Here is a 19,479-nt window from a genome sequence, read left to right on the forward strand (position 1 = left end):
CAAGGAGCTAAAATTCACATTTGTATTTTGCAATAGCAATTACACAAAATATATGTATACCTTTTATTTTTTACTTTAATCTTCATTGAGGTATATGTGTTTTGTGCTGACCTGAGTTTCCTTAAATTATATTTAGAATATACATATATCCACCCATGCGATAAGGGGACAGAAAGGGCTACTAGGTGCTTAGTTATATCCATTACAATAAAAGATAAAAGGTTTCAACATGCACATATGCTCATGTTAATATGCACTTAATTTTTTAATGCAGTTTTTAAAAACCCAATTTTATATTTTGCAGCTGAATTTGTCTGAAATAATACAAATTAAACTTTATTTTTTTTGTTATAAAATACACATTTTATTTAAGAAAAATACAAATTTTATATTATTAAAAATGGCAAAAGGCTGAAATATCAAAGTTCAATTTTAGCTCCAGGGGTGATACGGAAAAATGGGAACATTTTATTTTTGAAGCCAGTACGAAAGTATCTTTTGTGAATAAATCCTTTAGCTTCATAATTAAACACAGATATTGTTTTACCTTCATAATCTAAACATACTCTAAGCTTTAAAGTCTTGGATACTGAGTCCTTCTCTTTGATGTCCGTTTTCCAAATCCACACAGAATAAATCCCATTTTTTTGATTGGGAATAATCAAATAATTTTTCTGCACAAAGGATTCTGCTACACCCACAATGCATCCGTTCCAATCATCAAGCATTTCCACCACCCAGAAGTGCTTTCCTGATGTAAATCCTTCATTCCCAAGTGCATATGCACTCAATTTCTCAGACCTGTCAATCAATATGGATTCTCTTTTCTTCATATATATTTGGCTGTTTGTTATTTCTATTTTATTACAAATGCGTCTTGGTACCGTCAGGATGTTTAGTGTCACTGATTCTAAGGGGATAATCATTAGTTAGAATGAAGGATAATGAAGCAATAAGCAGAATAGCAGATGTATTGTAAAACATATATGAATAATCAATCTGTCTTTTGTTTAAGTGTGTACAAAGTCTATATTTCTTAATATTTTATAGGTAAGATATATGTAAAACTTTATATTCCGGTCCAATTTTATAAGCAAATGCTAAAAAAAAAAAAAAAAAAAAAAAAGTTCAAGAGAATACTAACCTTTTACAGGGCTCCAGATTTTATAGAACTCTAGAAGAAGCAAAATATTTATATTTTGGATTAAATGATTTGAATTTAAATATTAAATATATAAAATATGAATTTTCACTCTTTCATGGCTAGTGGACAAGTGTAAAGTTTTTTAGTTTTTTTTGTTTGTATATTTTTTTATTGTAGTTTTACAAATTTAAACAAGTATTCAACATCATCTTTCAGATCACAACAAACCAAAATAGTATATTAAAATATTTCAGCGTACTCCTGTATAATTCGTTTCTCGATTGAATAGTCTTTAAGTATTAGTATCTGAGAAATTACTATAATCTTGAGTTAAACTCCTTATCAAAAAATGAGGGCAACTATCGAGAACAGAGAGAATGGGCGGTACCAACGTCGCTTTTTTTAATATATAAATTCGGTCTGGAGCTATTTTCGGGAAGCTATTATTAGCATTTACCAGATAAGAGTAGCTATGCAAGGGCTTGTTTTACTAGAGAGTAGACATTCTATTCTTTATAGTAGTGGAACCATTTTGTCCATATCTTATTATAAGAAACAATATTGTTGTCTTTAAAATAAGCCGCCTTTTCCATTAGACCTTGATATTGGATCTGGGCTTTAATTTCTGTTAAGGAGGGAGGTATGTTCTGTTTCCACTTTCTGGCAATACAAAGTTTAACGGCCATCAAAACGTGTATGGTCAAATACAGAGATGATTTATCCATTTTTGGCAAGTCTAAATGGAATAAAAATCTTTCTGGGGACAAAATAATATTCAACTTTAAATCAGCAAAGAGTTTAGATACTCCCAATTTGAGAGTGTCCAAACCAATGGATAAGTGTAAAGTTTGAATACTGGCTTGGTCACTACATGTCAAAATGTTTTTAAATATATAGAAGGGTATTGCATACTTCCTTCATATCCTCCACTGATGCTCACACAAACAAGAGCAGTAGCCCTCCTACTTGTAACAATTCAAAAGGGGGTCCAGGCATACAGTCAGTAGATTAAAGCAGACTTTATTTGGACCAAGAGTGACAATGTTTGGGATAGATTGCATTTGTTATGTCCTATGTCAATGTTATGACATGTGTTTGTATTAGTGCAGTTAGGAGGCTGCTTCCTTGTACATTGCTTTTAATAACTTGTGATATACCACCATTTAGGAGGTGGCAATAAGCCTGGTTGCTTTTTAATCGTGTAAGAGCATATTATGTATTAACGGTATGATTTTATATATACAGTTTTGCACTATTTTGTATTTTTTTTCTCCATTCAAGTTCTGATTGGTAAGTATTTGAAACAGAGAGGATGAATTTGTTGGTTGTTATACTCTAGAGTGATGTGAGACATGCACTACCTTCATAATCAAAACATTTGCAAGTGTATAACAGTACTGCACAGTTTCCATACTTCCTGATATGCTATTCAATGTTTGATCTGTTTTTTGTCTGTAGATTTTTTTTTTGTTACACTTTTCTCCCAATTGGGGTGCACACTTTTCTTTCTGAAATGTACTGTTGTATGTATTGCCTACATCTCTGTGGAGCTGCATCACCATGGAGATGAAATGTCTACAAGTCTAACAAGTCTCTCATCACTTCCAGGATTGAGGTTTCTTCACGTAGTGGCGTTTGGTTACATCCGGTTCCTGTAGTGTGGAATCTCCATGTGCAAGTATATTGAATTTTTTCACTATAAATGTATGCACGGTATGAATAAGTGTTAGCTTTGACAAAGACTGCACTGGTCTCACTAAATCCAGCTTGATTCTACTGCCTTGGTGCCCAGACTCTCCTTTGGAATAATTACTACTGGCCAAAATGACATGACAAAAAAAAAAAATGACATGACAAGTCATATTAAAACAAGACCCCATCCACTATCAACTTTGAAGCAGTTATAAAAGTCATTAAAAAGAACACATCTTTAATATTTTGTTTAGTTTTCTGATACAAATAAAATAATGTTTCGAGAACCAAATGTTCTTTTAGTAGCAGCATGTGGTTTGTTGAAAACCAGACGGTACAATTTAGAGCAAAATAGGAATATTAGAAAAAAAAATCTTATCACCGGAGTTAGAGATTTTTTTTTTCCTGTTGGCCTTTTTTTTTTACCTAATTTTTAAAGTCATTTGTCAACTAACCTCTTTTTTGCGGAACATTGGTCCACAATTCCATCTAATAAACTTCATAACTATCTATCTATTCACACAGACACATATACATTTTTTTTTATAATTGGAACAACTTACCGAAGTTGATGGAGTTTTGTTCTGGTAAAAAAGAAAAAAAATAGGATTAGTGAGGATTTTTCTCTGTATAAAAATGTTTTATTTTTTCACTCTTCCATTCAAATTGTGCCTTAAGTGAACCTGTTGTATAAAGTTTATTGTTTCCTATTTTTCCAGGGAAATACACTTAACTACTAGATTCTATACCTAGGATAACATTTAAGAAAAAAATAATAGTTACTATGATGAAGCATTACTTTTTAAATACATGATGAATTAATCTTTTTTTTTTTTTTTTTTTTTAGCTTCTGAATTTCTTAAATATTATAAGCACACATCATGTTTTTATTCAGCACAGCATGACCTTTAGGAAAAATTTATTTCTGTCCCAGAGGCATTGGTTGCTCCCCTGACAGTGCCAAGTTGATCATTAGGTGATATAACTATGACTCTTATCGAATAGTTTTAAAGGTAAATAAATACATTTTATCTGTCTCTCTGTCTGTTATCAATTCACATAATTAATATATAACTTAACTCAACTATGTCCTCTGCTGTTGAAACATTTGTAACTAGATATAAATTACCATTGTGTGGTCCAGTAAGAGACACAAGTATCCTTTACATCCTCCATCCATCAAAAATCAGCAATCATTTTATAGGTCCATTTTCTATGTCTAATTTTCTACACAAGTAATACAGAAATACACATAGAACAATAAATAAATAAGCCAACTTACTTGCACTTTGCTCCAATTCTTCTATAGGAGAAATAAAACAATATATGGAGAAATTATATAAAATATAGCTTATTTTGAAAGTGTAAATTCTATATGCTGTATATTGAAAATGCATAGAATAACAAATCATTTATCTAAATATGTTTTTTTATATGCATAAATAATTGTCAGTTTTGACAAGTTTTGGGTGCTTGATGGAGACTAGAAATCAGATGTTGCCTAGACTCGATTTATCAGAACCTGTGTGGTCATGAATAACATTGGGCATTGTTTCAACTTATTGGGAAAGAGTTATCAAAGTGTTGCAGACAGTGTTGTGCCTTTGGTATTTTTGGGGCACAATTTATTGCATCTGTTGGGTTCTCTCATTGTTTGCTCTTTTCGCATCCTACCATAATTTAATGAAACATTTACCTTTTTTTTTTTAGCCAGGAAACTGTTCAATTTCACTTTTAATTTTTCCAACCGTCTCAAATTGGCAGTTTTCTCTAAATTGTTATTTCTGAGAAAAATGGTTGAATTTAGGTAAAGGAAACCCACCATTTTCAGAAAATGTAGTAAGCACAGATAGGTAAGGAAAATAAAATAAATAAAAGAAGCTGTATAGAACACATTGATACCTCTCACCCATTATGTATTTTGCCATGATGCCCTTTCATCCTTTGTGATCACATTTGTGAATAGGCAATTCCCCCATGCACCCTACATTAGTTTTTGTTAAATGTTGGCCGATATTGTGATCAAACATTTGTTAATTCCAATTTATTATTTTTACTATCATTATTATTATTATAATACTAAGGTATGCAACATAGTTTAGGTCAGGGGTAGGCAACCTTCAGCACTCCAGATGTTGAGGACTACATCCCCCATAATGCTCTTATACCCATAATGCTGGGAAAGCATCATGGGAGGTGTAGTCCAAAACATCTGCAGTGCAGAAGGTTGCCTATGCTTGGTTTAGGTTATAAGTGGAACAATAATAAAAGTAAATGCATTCTGGAAAATAGTTCTGGGTTATCCTAAAATGTTTTTGGTTGAGAAGCATACTGTTAATCTCTAAAATGCACCAGTGGCAATTGGTGAAGGAATTTATGCATTAAGATCTGCAAGTGTGACATAAAGAGTAAACTATATCCAGGAGAAGATATCTGTAAAACATAATCTTTTCTTGACAGCTTATAGTCACCTTGACTTTGATCTACAAGCTACATAACATGTAAACAGTGAACACAAGAGCATAAATTGGAAAGCATACAAATTATCAGATGCTACATATTGATGAGACATGCTTGCAAAAACACTTGTGGTTATTCAATTTCATGATTTCTGTGTGATTATGATTTTGAGTTATCAGTGATACTACTGGTAAAAAATTACTAATAAAGACTTGAGAAAGATGTGTTCCTGCTAAAAAGAATCATACAACCAGTGCTGAATAAAATAATTATTGTCTAGTCCATTGAACATGAACACAATCACTGTTTTGTTCTGAAGATAGACTGATGTAACGTTTGGCTTGTCTCCATGCTTGTCATTTAGTGACTAGTCCTTAATTGTTAAAATGGTTGTTGTTTTAGCTTGCAACAGATTGCAATATTTAACTGTGGGTAATTAGCAGTTGCTGAAAGTTTTAATATATTACATAGAGATTAATTAGGAGATGCTAAATATTAAGTAACACTTGGTTTCTATGGTAGACGGTAACAAAAATTACTCCTGCCTCATCTAGGTATAGAGAGAAAAAAACATGTTTAGAACTGCAAACTCTCAATATATCTTATGCATCCATTAAACATTTTTACCTTTATTCTATATTCGGGTATGTTTAACCCCTTAAGGACCAAACTTCTGAGATAAAAGGGAATCATGACAGGTCACACATGTCATGTGTCCTTAATGGGTTAAGCAAGAAAGCCTATTTGTAACCACTGTACATGTAATTTTCAATAAATACTTGTCATATTTGGTGGTTGGTATCACTTGACATGAACATGAGTAGAGTGCAAATGTTAAACGCAGGTATTTACCCACTAAGACTAGTTTGTATTTGTAAATTACCATTGCCTACTAGCTATGGATAATTTCATTGCTTTGTGGCTATATGTTTTACCAACAACCATGGAAACGAGGTCACTGTGTTCATGGTAGAAAAAACACACAATAGTGGGGGTTTAAAGGAAAAGTAACCGGAACTCTTTTGCTCTCTTTTGAAATATTAAGTAAATCAATAAAGTATGATAAACTTACGTATTCTTGCATCTCGATCATCTGTAAAAATATTTACATTTTTATTAGTAGGACTATGTGTTTTACTAATCAATTCCTTAATAAATTATTTCATCCTTTTTATTTCTTACGAACATTTAGAGAAATATACATTTCATGGTATATGGTAGCACCAATTATTTTAATTTTCCATTGTTCTTTTTAGGTAATGTGTCTTAGGCTTGATGTTCAGACATCATGAATCTTCTTGAAAATACTGCACCACAATTTGCGGTACCTAAATCTTTTCGAATAATGAGAGAATGTATCTATATATGCTTAAAGGACAACGGTCACCTTAACACGATTATTTAATATAATGATCCTTTCACCAAGTGTTTAAAGGAAGTAGATTATTTGTTAAATAAGTATAAATAAAATGAGAAAAATTGATCAATAACTTTAGTATATGACTAGATTCATATCTTCAGTATCCAGCAGTTAGTCTATATGGTCTTCCCTACTACATGTCTTGCACAATGCAGTGACACCATCAGTACAACTAAAAATGACAGCAGTCGGGGGCGTGGCCTGCTACCGGAGCTGAACAGACGCATGTAGAGAAAGCTCCGACTACAAGGAACCAAAAGAGCGATAAATAATCGGTATACCGAGCGAAAACACGAGTTACAGCCTTACCTACTGCTCAGTGAACAGGTCAGCCATGTCCCAGAGACAAAAATCCAAAACTGGAAAGACCGATCGGGCGGCATTCTTCCTCACAAAAACCGCGGCCTCCAAGCGGAGAGAGGATCAGGAGCCTACCCAAGATGGCGGCGATCAGGAAACGCGGGAATCTTCCCCCTCACCCTCGCGCACATCAGAGGAACAACCACTGACGATGGGAGGAATCCGCGAAATGATGGCAGAATTCACTGCAAACATACAGAAAAATATGAAAAAACAGCTCCAGGAGCTCACACTAGAACTCCGCAAAGAAGTTCAAGAAATTGGGTCCCGCACAGCACAGATAGAAACCAAAATGGACGAGTATGCTGTAGCCCACAACAGCCTGGCAGATAAAATCCAGGAGATGGATAATATCCTGGAAGAGCACAGAATTAAATTGGCAGACATAGAAGACAGAGCACGGAGGAACAACCTCAGATTCCGGGGGATACCGGAATCAATACAAAATGCGGACTTACACAACTATTTTGCCGACCTGTTTCAGGCACTCGTCCCAGAAATCCACCCTGACCAATTGATCATAGACAGAGCACATAGACTGAGAAGGCCAAAGCACCTGCCGCCGACGGCGGAGAGAGATGTCATAGCGCGGATACATTTCTTCCATGCTAAGGAGAAGATCGTGAGAGCAAGCAGAACCGCTGGCATGCCAGAAGACTACAAGTCTATTAAAATTTTTGCAGACCTCTCAGCCGCCACCTTACAGTTTCGGAAGTCGCTGGCGCCCATCACCACGATCCTGAGGGACCACAATGTGAAGTACCGCTGGGGCTACCCGGCTAAACTCCTAATATCCCACCAAGAGGCGATCCACCTGATTACAGATGCGACCCAAGGAATCCACAAGCTACGCGACTGGGGGCTCCCACTTCCATCCACTGGCCCACCTAAAGCAGCGAAAGTCCCGAGAATGTCGCCGGAGTGGTCGACCCAATGAAGCACCCAAGATACACGTAACTATGCCACACACTCACTTTAAACTCCACAGTTGCATGTCGAGCTGAACAACTAGACATTGCCAAAGACACTTCGCCTTATGGTGACACATGAACTTTGTTTTATTACTAGTTGTATCACGTATAGTTCTATAAATAGGAAACATACACTGCTGGTTAGACTATGACTCTGCCCCTTACGCATGGTTAACCAAACGGGGTTCAGATTGAGCAGCAGTGGCTGAGACAGACCAGTATGTTGCCTGAAATAGCTCACATGATGTTTAAGGAAAGTGAACCATAATTGTATTAGCGCTGTTGTTAGTTGTTTAGTTGTTTAGATATTTAAGAACTGATTGATGTTGATGTTACAACTGCTCTGAGGTTCCTAGGTGAATATCCGACATGTTAGACGGGTTCACCGACATCCCCCCCACCAACCGCACCTACTGGCTAGGCGGCGGAACGCGACTCTGCACTTGGGAGTCATACTGGGTACACCACCCACAAATTGTCCTAAACCCTCCTTACCCCTCTTACCCCTCCCACCCCATCCATAGGTATGCAGATCACATGTTACCTACCCAAAAAATTTATTTCCACAAACAATACCAGAACTTGACAATAACCACCACGCACAAGGCACCACTCCAGTTCGATAGAGTCCACCCTAGCATTTGGTACTACATAGTATTATTAACCCATTATGAAATTATTGACCTATAACGTAAAAGGGTTGAACACCCCAGGTAAACGACGACTTTTGCTACAAGAGCTTAGGACAAAGGGGATTGACGTTGCCTGTATCCAGGAGACTCATTTCAAAAATACCAAAACCCCTGAAATATATACCAAACTTTTCCCGGTTCAATACCATGCAGTCTCAGAGAATAAGTCCAAAGGGACGTCTATCCTAATTCACAAAGATGTGGCGTTTGTAGAACAGGGGAAATTGGTTGATCCGCAAGGCAGATTTATTATCCTGATAGGCCTTTTTAATAACGCCCCATACACACTTGTCTCAGCATACTTCCCTAACACGGGAACAGAGGCATTTCTCCGGCGCCTCCTGCACCAAATTGAAAAAATAAAAATAGGAGGGTTGGTCCTCTGTGGTGATTTCAATTTTATTACCTCTCCTGAGGAAGACACGTCAGCGATACACCAAAGCGTGAGACGGGGACACTTGGTAGCCTTGGGCAAATCGTTAACTGCACACCTTACACTGCACAACTTATATGACAGCTGGAGGGTCCTCCACCCTGGGGAAAGGGATTATACCTTCCATTCCAAGGTACACAATACCTACACTCGCATAGATACATTCTATGTAGACCAAGCGACATTAGCACAGGTTTCGAAATGTCACATTGGTGAGATAACGTGGTCGGACCACAGCCCGGTATATCTAGAGCTCTCTGACTCCTTCCAGTTTAAAGGGAAAGGGACTTGGCGGTTAAATGAAACATTGTTACAAGATCACACATTCCTGTCCCAGGTAAAAAAGGAATTAGAGAATTATTTCCAAACAAACTCCGGGGGAGAGGTGTCAGACTCAACTGTGTGGTTAGCACACAAAGCTGTGGTGAGAGGACTCTTTATCGGACGCGCATCACACCTAAAAAAATGTAGACAGGAATCACAGGTAGAATGCCAGAAACTGTTGGCTATAGCGACTGCCAAAAATAAAACAAACCCTTCTAATACACTGGCTAATCAAGTACAGACCCTGACGGACCGACTGACTGAACTAAACGCCACAAAAACTGCCTACTTTCTGCAAAAAATGCAAGCAACCTCTTACCACCACAGTGGTAAAGCCACTAAATATCTTGCAAATAGGTTGAGGGCAAGACTAGCAGCGTCTAAAATATCTTATCTGCACACCACCGAAGGCAAAAAGGTACAAAACCCCCTAGACATCTCGCAAGCATTTGCGAATTACTATTCGAACTTATATAACCTAAAAGACCAACCTAACGTCCCCCCACTGAACGAATCCTCGATTCGCTCGTACTTACAGAAGCTCCCCCTCCCACAACTTGACGACGCACATCTCACAGCCCTTCTCGAACCCATTACGTTAGAGGAAGTCCTAGACACCATCAAGCATCTGCCTGCGGGGAAATCTCCGGGGGCAGATGGGTTACCCAACGCATATTACAAATCATTCGCAGAGTTAATTGGCCCGTGGCTGGTGCGGACCTTCCGCGCAGCGGCGGACACAGGGCAGCTCCCTCCCGAGATGCTGCTGGCTACGATTGTTACCTTGCCCAAACCAGGGAAGCCCCCAGACCAATGCAAAAACTTTCGACCCATTTCCTTATTAAACACTGATGCTAAGATCTATGCTAAAATCCTGGCCACCAGATTGAGCAAAATCCTCCCGACTCTAATACACGACGACCAAACGGGGTTTGTCCTGGGGAGACAGGGAACAGATAACTCTAGGAAACTGTCCCTCGTACTGGAAAAGATGAGGGGGTCGGGCCCAGGGGGTCTGCTGCTGGCTTTGGATGCGGAAAAAGCCTTTGACCGCCTGGGTTGGCCCTTCCTCAGGCAAGTGTTGGAGAGGTTCGGATTCCCACAACAATTTATTACCCAGATGTTTGCCCTGTACTCAAACCCCACGGCCCAGGTGTTACAAGCTGGGTTCTTGTCCCAACCCTTTAAGATCTCGAATGGCACGAGACAGGGGTGCCCTCTGTCCCCCCTGCTCTATGTGCTGGCCTTGGAACCACTTCTTACAGCTATTCGAACACATAGGGGGATCGAGGGAGTAGACTGGCATGGGAAACACATAAAGATTAGCGCGTTCGCGGATGATATTCTGCTATATATAACCAACCCTGACAAATCCTTACACAACATTATGCAGCTCATCACCGAATACGGAGAGCTGTCCTATTACTCCCTCAACACCACCAAAACGCAAGCTATGAGCCTCCGCCTAGACCCACAAACGCTAGCTGGCCTCCAGGAGAAATACCCATTTGAATGGAGAACTGGGAACATAAAATATCTAGGCCTGGTATTCACCAAAAACCCGAATGAAATGTTTCCCTCCAATTACAATAGAGTCTGGAGGGAGTGTGCCGAGATCCTCAGAGGTTGGGGTCGCCTCTTCCTATCATGGACAGAGCGCATAATAGCAATAAAAATGACCATATTGCCAAAACTTCAGTACTTATTCAGGAACCTCCCTTGGCGAGCACCAAACGCCTACTTCAAAGACGTACAAAAAACGTTGTTGCATTTCACTTGGGGTATGGGTAAAGCGAGAATCTCGCAAAAAGTGTTGATGGCTCCTGTGAGGAAGGGGGGGATGGCGTTCCCCCATGTTAAATCATATTACCAAGCAGCGATATTGACTTCCTTGCTCACACATCTCACTAGTAAGAATCAACCCCAGTGGGAACAAATGGAAAACCAAGCTATAGCTCCGTTCCAGATTGCTAACCTACTGTGGCTGCATAAGTCCACTAGACCAGGCATCCCGACTCTGCCTACACAAATTGGCTTAGCACTACACACCTGGGAAGCACATAGGAATTGTTTCGAATCGAAACACCCTCTGTCTATGGCAACCCCTGTAGAAGCCATCACCTATTGTATCCCAACATTCCATGCAACACCATGGCAAGCAAGGGGAGCTACGCACCTCTCGCATCTACACGCGGCAGGCAAGCTACTGCCCTTCCCGAAATTGTGCAAGCTTTACGATATACCACAAACATCTCAATACTCCTACATACAGCTCCAATCCTTCCTACATGGACGTAAGAAAGAACAAACACGCAACCCAAAAAAAATTCAAAAAAAAAAAAAAATGACAGCAGTCCATTTACCAGAGTAAAAAAACTCAGCAAGTGGATGTCAACTGGAGAATGATAATAATAACAAAATTGTAATGATATTCAAATGAGCATTGTAACGCATATATTAATAAAAAAAAATGAAAGGTCATAAAAAGTTATCCAAAGCCAAATGGCTAATCCTCTGTTTACTCTAAGTAGAATACTTCCTATTTACCAGAATTCAGACTTTAATAGATATGGTCTATAACTGGGATAGGATCTTGATGTATAGATGTAAAATTGTAGTACATATGTTGAGAGGTTTGGTTAAAACCCTTACATCTCACTTGAGAGACCCGAAGCAAACTCTCAATGTACTTGACAGTATCACCACACCTAACAACGCAATATTATGCAGCTTAGATGTACAGGATCTATACAGCTCAATCCCTCATTCAATCGGCATTAAACATGTGAATACATTCCTCCAGACCAGAGACTCCACACTAAGGGAACATAATGAGTTCATCATACAACTACTTTCATTTATTCTAACCCATAATTACTTCCTTTTCGAGGGTACATACTACCACCAGGTGAAGGGTACGGCCATGGGGACAGCCTGTGCCCCTTCATATGCCAACCTTCACCTGGGTTGGTGGGAAAAGAATGTCGTCGTTGGCCTACATCTAAGGAAATACACGGAATTTGTCAAAATATGGAAAAGATACATTGACAACATTATGATCGTATGGACTGGCACTAAAGAGATGTTCATGAATTTTGTAGAGGAACTCAATATTAATGATATTAATCTAAAATTTACCTACGAAATTGGGGAACAAAAACTCAACTTTCTAGATGTCACTATTGAAGTGACACAAGATAACCTCCTATCCACGACTCTCTATAGGAAACCTACGGCTACTAACAACTTCCTCAACTGGGAGAGTTACCATCCTCCTGCCTTGAAAAGGGGTATACCTATCGGACAATATTTGAAACTCAGGAGAAACTGCTCATCAGTAGAAGACTTCAAATATAACTCTGAGATCTCAATTCAAAGCCAAAGGGTATCTGAATAAATGTCTGAAGAAAGCATATTTAAGAGCCTTGTTGACAGAAATACCCACCTTCGTATAGTTAACTAGTGATGCACCAAACTGTTCGCCGGCGAATAGTTCCCGGCAAACATAGCGTGTTCGCGTTCGCCACGGCGGGCGAACACATGCGCGGTTCGATCCGTCCCCTATTCATCATCATTGACTAAACTTTGACCCTGTGCCTCACAGTCAGCAGACACATTCCAGCCAATAAGCAGCAGACCCTCCCTTCCAGACCCTCCCACCTCCTGTACAGCATCCATTTTAGATTCATTCTGAAGCTGCATTCTTAGATAGAGGAGGGAAAGTGTAGCTGCTGCTCATTTGATAGGGAAATGTATAGCTAGGCTAGTGTATTCAGTGTCCACTACAGTCCTGAAGGACTCATCTGATCTCTGCTATAAGGACAGCACCCCAAAAAAACATCAGTCTGCTTTTTTTTGTGTAATCCAATTGCAGTTGCCTGCCTGCCTGCCAGCTTCTGTGTCAGGCTCACAGTGGGTACTGTGCCCACTTGCCCAGTGCCACCACTCATATCTGGTGTCACAATAGCTTGCATTTAAAAAAAAATACTTTTTTCACTGTGCCAGTGCACAGTGCCACTCATATCTGGTGGCACAATAGCGTGCATTTAAAAACCCACAAACTTTTTTTTCACTATAATAGATTGAATAGCAGTTAGTTGTCTGCAAGCGTCTGTGTGTCATACTGTCCTTCCTTCAGCGTGTGCTCTCCAGAACTGTTCCAGTGCACATTGCCAATCATATCTGGTGTCTCTATAGCGTGCTTTTAAAAACAAAATGTTTTTTTCACTGTTATAGATTGAATAGCAGTTACTTGTCTTCAAGCGGATGTGTCAGGCCTACAGTGTGTGCTCTGCAGAACTGTTCAAGTGCACATTGCCAATCATATCTGGTGTCTCTATAGCGTGCTTTTACAAAGAAAAAAGGTTTCTAGTGTAAGCTAATAGCAGCCAGTCAGTGTCCTTCAAGCGGCTCTGTCAGTCCTTCCTTCAGCGTGTGCTCTCCAGAACTGTTCCAGTGCACATTGCCAATCATATCTGGTGTCTCTATAGCGTGCTTTTAAAAAAATTTTTTTTTTCACTGTTATAGATTGAATAGCAGTTACTTGTCTTCAAGCGGGTGTGTCAGGCCTACAGTGTGTTCTCTGCAGAACTGTTCAAGTGCACATTGCCAATCATATCTGGTGTCTCTATAGCGTGCTTTTACAAAGAAAAAAGGTTTCTAGTGTAAGCTAATAGCAGCCAGTCAGTGTCCTTCAAGCGGCTCTGTCAGTCCTTCCTTCAGCGTGTGCTCTCCAGAACTGTTCCAGTGCACATTGCCAATCATATCTGGTGTCTTTATAGCGTGCTTTTAAAAAAAATTTTTTTTTCACTGTTATAGATTGAATAGCAGTTACTTGTCTTCAAGCGGGTGTGTCAGGCCTACAGTGTGTTCTCTGCAGAACTGTTCAAGTGCACATTGCCAATCATATCTGGTGTCTCTATAGCGTGCTTTTACAAAGAAAAAAGGTTTCTAGTGTAAGCTAATAGCAGCCAGTCAGTGTCCTTCAAGCGGCTCTGTCAGTCCTTCCTTCAGCGTGTGCTCTCCAGAACTGTTCCAGTGCACATTGCCAATCATATCTGGTGTCTCTATAGCATGCATTTAAAAACAAAAATCTTTTTTCACTGTTAGAGATTGAAAAGCAGTTAGTTGTCTTCAAGCGGGTGTGTCAGGCCTACAGCGTGTACTCTGCCAACCTCTGCCACTGCACAGTGCCACTCATATCTGGTCTCACAGTAGCTTGCACGCATAGTACCACTAATCCCCAAAAAAAATGACAGGCAGAGGCAGGCCACCCCGCAGGGGCCATCGTGGTCGTGGTGCTGTGATTCCGTTTTGCCCTAGAATAATGCCCAGTTTTCAGAGGCCACATACCCTGAACTTGAAAAGTTCTGAGGACATAGTTGACTGGCTAACACAGGACACCCAATCTTTTACAGCTTCCGCTCGGAACCTTGACGCACCATCCTCCTCCAGCTTAGCTTCGGGCCCCTCTCAAGATACCACTCACCCGTCTGCCGCCACCACCAACACTAGCACCACAGCCGCTTCACTTGGTATGTCAGAGGAGTTATTTACACATCCGTTTGAAGAAATTAGTGATGCGTAACCATTATTGCCAGAGGATGTAGATAACCGGGATATGTCTCAGGCAGGCAGCATTACACACATGGATGTACGGTGTGATGATGATGATGATGTACCCGCTGCTGCTTCCTTTGCTGAGTTGTCAGATACAAGTGAAGCGGTTGATGATGACGATGCGTCCATGGATGTCACGTGGGTGCCCGCTCGGCAAGAAGAAGAACGGGGCGAAAGTTCAGATGGAGAGACAGAGAGGAGGAGGAGGAGGAGACGAGTTGGAAGCAGGGGGAGGTCGTCGTAAGGAGCTAGTGGCATAGTCAGACAGCATGCATCGGCACCCGGGGTCAGCCCGACAGCACGCCAATCAACGCATGCTGTGTCTACCACCAGAATACTGTCATTGCAGAGCTCAGCAGTGTGGCATTTTTTTTGTGTGTCTGCCTCTGACAACAGCGATGCCATTTGCAACCCGTGCCAAAAGAAACTGAGTCGTGGGAAGTCCAACACCCACCTAGCCCTCCAGCTTTTACCATACAAGCTGGAGGAGTCTGAGGCGTTCACATTTTTTTTAGCTATTAGGACACCGCAGTGGAAGGTACCCGGCCGAAATTTCTTTTCACAAAAGGCAATCCCCAACCTGTACTCGATTGTGCAAAAGGAAGTAATGGCATGTCTGGCACACAGTGTTGGGGCAAGGGACCATCTGACCACTGATACCTGGTCTGCAATGCATGGTCAGGGCAGGTATATCACCTACACTGCGCATTGGGTAAACCTGCTGACGGCTGCCAAGCATGGAATGCATGGCTCTGCAGAGGAGTTGGTGACACCGCCACGACTTGCAGGCAGGCCTGCTGCCACCTCCTCTACTCCTCCTACTCCATCCTCTTCCATAACCTCCTCGGCTGAGTCTTCTTCTGCTGCTGCGTCTTGCTCCACATCAACGGCACCCCCCCAGCTCCCCAGGTACTATTCCACATCCCGAATACGGCAGTGTCACACCTTCTTGGGTTTGATTTGCTTGAAAGCAGAGAGTCACACCGGATAAGCACTCCTGTCCGCCCTGAATGCACAGGTGGAAAAGTGGCTGACTCCGCAGCAACTGGATATCGGCAAAGTGGTTTGTGACAATGGAACAAATTTGTTGGCAGCATTGAAGTTGGGCAAGTTGACACATGTGCCGTGCATGGCACATGTGTGTAATCTGATCGTACAATGCTTTGTGCATAAGTACACAGGCTTACAGGACATCCTGAAGCAGGCCAGGAAGGTGTGTGGCCATTTAAGGCGTTCCTACACGGCCATGGCGCACTTTGCAGATTTCCAGCGGCAAAACAACATGCCAGTGAGGCGCTTGATTTGCGACAGCCCGACACGTTGGAATTCAACACTCCTAATGTTCGACCACCTGCTCCAACAAGAAAAAGCCATTAATGAATATTTGTATGACCGGGGTGCTAGGACAGCCTCTGGGGAGCGTGGAATTTTTTTGCCACGTTACTGGACGCTTATGCGCAATGCCTGTAGGCTCATGCATCCTTTTGAGGAGGTGACAAACCTAGTCAGTCGCACCGAAGGCACCATCAGCGACATCATACCATTTGTTTTCTTCCTGGAGCGTGCCCTGCGAAGAGTGCTGGATCAGGCCGTAGATGAGCACGAAGAGGAAGAGTTGTGGTCACCAACACCACCAGAAAAAGCCTTATCAGCATCGCTTGCTGGACCTGCGGCAGCACTGGAAGAGGATTGTGAGGAAGAGGAGTCAGAGGAGGAATGTGGCTTTGAGGAGGAGGAGGAGGAAGACCAACCACAACAGGCATCCCAGGGTGCTCTTTGTCACCTATCTGGTACCCGTGGTGTTGTACGTGGCTGGGGGAAGAACATACCTTCATTGAGATCACTGAGGAGGAGGAATGGGAAATGAGTAGCTCAGCATCCAACCTTGTGCAAATGGGGTCTTTCATGCTGTCGTGCCTGTTGAGGGACCCTCGTATAAAAAGGCTGAAGGAGAACGATCTGTACTGGGTGTCCACGCTACTAGAACCCCGGTATAAGCCGAAAGTGGCTGAAATGTTACCAAATTACAAGTCGGAAAGGATGCATCATTTTCAAAATAAATTAAAAAGTATGCTTTACACAGCGTATAAGGGTGATGTCACAGCACAACGGGAATCTAACAGGGGAAGAGGTGAAAGTAATCCTCCTCATCCCACGACCACGCCAGCAAGGACAGGACGCTTTAAAGACATGTTGTTGATGGAGGACATGCCCTCAGGGTCTCTGAGGACAGGTGTCAATCCATATCTGCCAAGTGACCCTATGTAGGAGGAACAGTCCCTATTCTGCTCTGTGTCAGTGTGTATCAGGGTCCCTGAGGACAGGTGTCAATCCATATCTGCCTAGTGACCCTATGTAGGGGGAATAGTCCGTATTCTGCTCTGTGTCAGTGTGTATCAGGCTCCCTGAGGACAGGTGTCAATCCATATCTGACAAGTGACCTTATGTAGGGGGAACAGTCCCTATTCTGCTCTGTGTCAGTGTGTATCAGCGATCCTTAGGATAGGTGTCAATCCATATCTGCCAAGTGACCCTATGTAGGAGGAACAGTCCCTATTCTGCTCTGTGTCAGTGTGTATCAGGGTCCCTGAGGATAGGTGTCAATCCATATCTGCCAAGTGACCCTATGTAGGGGGAACAGTCCCTATTCTGCTCTGTGTCAGTGTGTATCAGGGACCCTGAGGACAGGTGTCAATCCATATCTGCCAAGTGACCCTATGTAGGGGGAACAGTCCCTCTTCTGCTCTGTGTCAGTGTGTATTAGGGTCCCTGAGGACAGGTGTCAATCCATATCTGCCAAGTGACCCTATGTAGGGGGAACAGTCCCTATTCTGCTCTGTGTCAGTGTGTATCAGGGTCCCTGAGGACAGGTGTCAATCCATATCTACCATGTGACCCTATGTAGGGGGAACAGTCCCTATTCTGCTCTGTGTCAGTGTGCATCAGGGTCCCTGAGGACAGGTGTCAATCCATATCTGCCATATCTGTAGGGGGAACAGTCCCTATTCTGCTCTGTGTCAGTGTGTATCAGGGTCTCTGAGGACAGGTGTCAATCCATATGTCAAGGTGTCAATATGTCATATGTCAGGTGTCAATCCATATCCATTGTGATTTAGGAATGTTAGGTGAATGATGCCCTTTATGGATTAAAACCAGACTGCATCAACTGTGTAATTTTCCATGGTAGTTTTGCCATGATTCCTCCCCCCCCCCCCCGGCATGCCACAGTCCAGGTGTTAGTCCCCTTGAAACAACTTTTCCATCACTATTGTGGCCAGAAAGAGTCCCTGTGGGTTTTAAAATTCGCCTGCCCATTGAAGTCAATGGCGGTTCGCCGGTTCGCGAACGTTTGAGGAAGTTTGCGTTCGCCGTTCGCGAACCGAAAATTTTATGTTCGCGACATCACTTTAGATAACCAAGAACAAAGAAGTGAACCAAACATTATCAGATGCATAGGTACCTACGATTCAGGCTGGTATGCAGTCAAAAGTACACTGGTAAGATATTGCCCACTATTGCATCAGGACCAACATCTTAAAGAGGTTCTTACATCCCATGTATGCATGGCAGCCAGAAGAGGCCGCAACCTAAAAGACATGCTGGTACCTAGCCATCTATCTACCAAAACAAACATCTCAACTTGGCTCAAATCCCCTGCTGAGGGGACATTTCAATGTGGACGGTGGAAGGCATGTAAGTTCATTCGTAGACAATCTAACACTTTCTCTGATTCGGACGATATTGAAACATACAAAACCAACACTTTCTTCAACTGCCATACAGTGGGTTTGATTTACCTATTAACATGCAGTTGCAACCTCAAATACGTAGATAAAATGAACAGACCCTTCAAGAAACGTATTTTGGAACATGTTAATTCAATAAATCCAACTAGACGAATAGACACTCCAATTTCGAGACACTTGAAACTCCATCATGGTGGCTCTTCACAAGGATTACGATTCAATGGAATCGAGAAAATCAAACTAGGTCCTAGAAAGGGTGATCTTGATAAAAAGCTCCTCCACCACAAGAGCTATTAGATCTACAAACTAAAGACGCTCTCTCCTCTAGGTCTTAATGAAGGCTTTTCATACACCTCCTTCATTTCAGACTAAACTACCTGCCTACCCAGGATATAATAAGCACGCTTAATCTCCTATTTGTAAATATGTAAATATGTAAATTTGTGTTTATCTGACCACCCATAACCACTTACGGAATAAGACCTTCTGAAGAGCTTTACCCTCTGCTGCTCATAACTAAATACAAGATCCCCTCTTACTAAGCTTTAAAGCTTCAGCCACATTTTCTCAACTATCAGAAAAGCCCATAGGCAACTATAATCCAGTGCTTGACAGATA

The 19,479-nt window shown here is 41.3% G+C and overlaps 1 protein-coding gene across 1 annotated transcript in view; it reads right to left on the minus strand.

Moving 5' to 3' along the window:
* Window positions 1–417: 417 nt before the first annotated feature.
* Window positions 418–19,479, minus strand: part of LOC134582627 (butyrophilin subfamily 2 member A1-like) — an 80,724-nt gene continuing 61,662 nt past the window's right edge. The window contains exons 8-11 of the mRNA XM_063439290.1: window positions 4,119–4,139; window positions 3,400–3,420; window positions 1,145–1,174; window positions 418–910 (exon numbers count right to left, since the gene is read on the minus strand). Coding sequence (XP_063295360.1) covers window positions 420–910; window positions 1,145–1,174; window positions 3,400–3,420; window positions 4,119–4,139 — 563 coding nt within the window. The 3' untranslated portion in view covers window positions 418–419. The remainder of the gene's footprint in view (window positions 911–1,144; window positions 1,175–3,399; window positions 3,421–4,118; window positions 4,140–19,479) is intronic.

The sequence above is a fragment of the Pelobates fuscus genome, chromosome 13 (genome assembly GCF_036172605.1).
Source record: "Pelobates fuscus isolate aPelFus1 chromosome 13, aPelFus1.pri, whole genome shotgun sequence".
NCBI classification, from domain to species: Eukaryota; Metazoa; Chordata; class Amphibia; order Anura; family Pelobatidae; genus Pelobates; species Pelobates fuscus.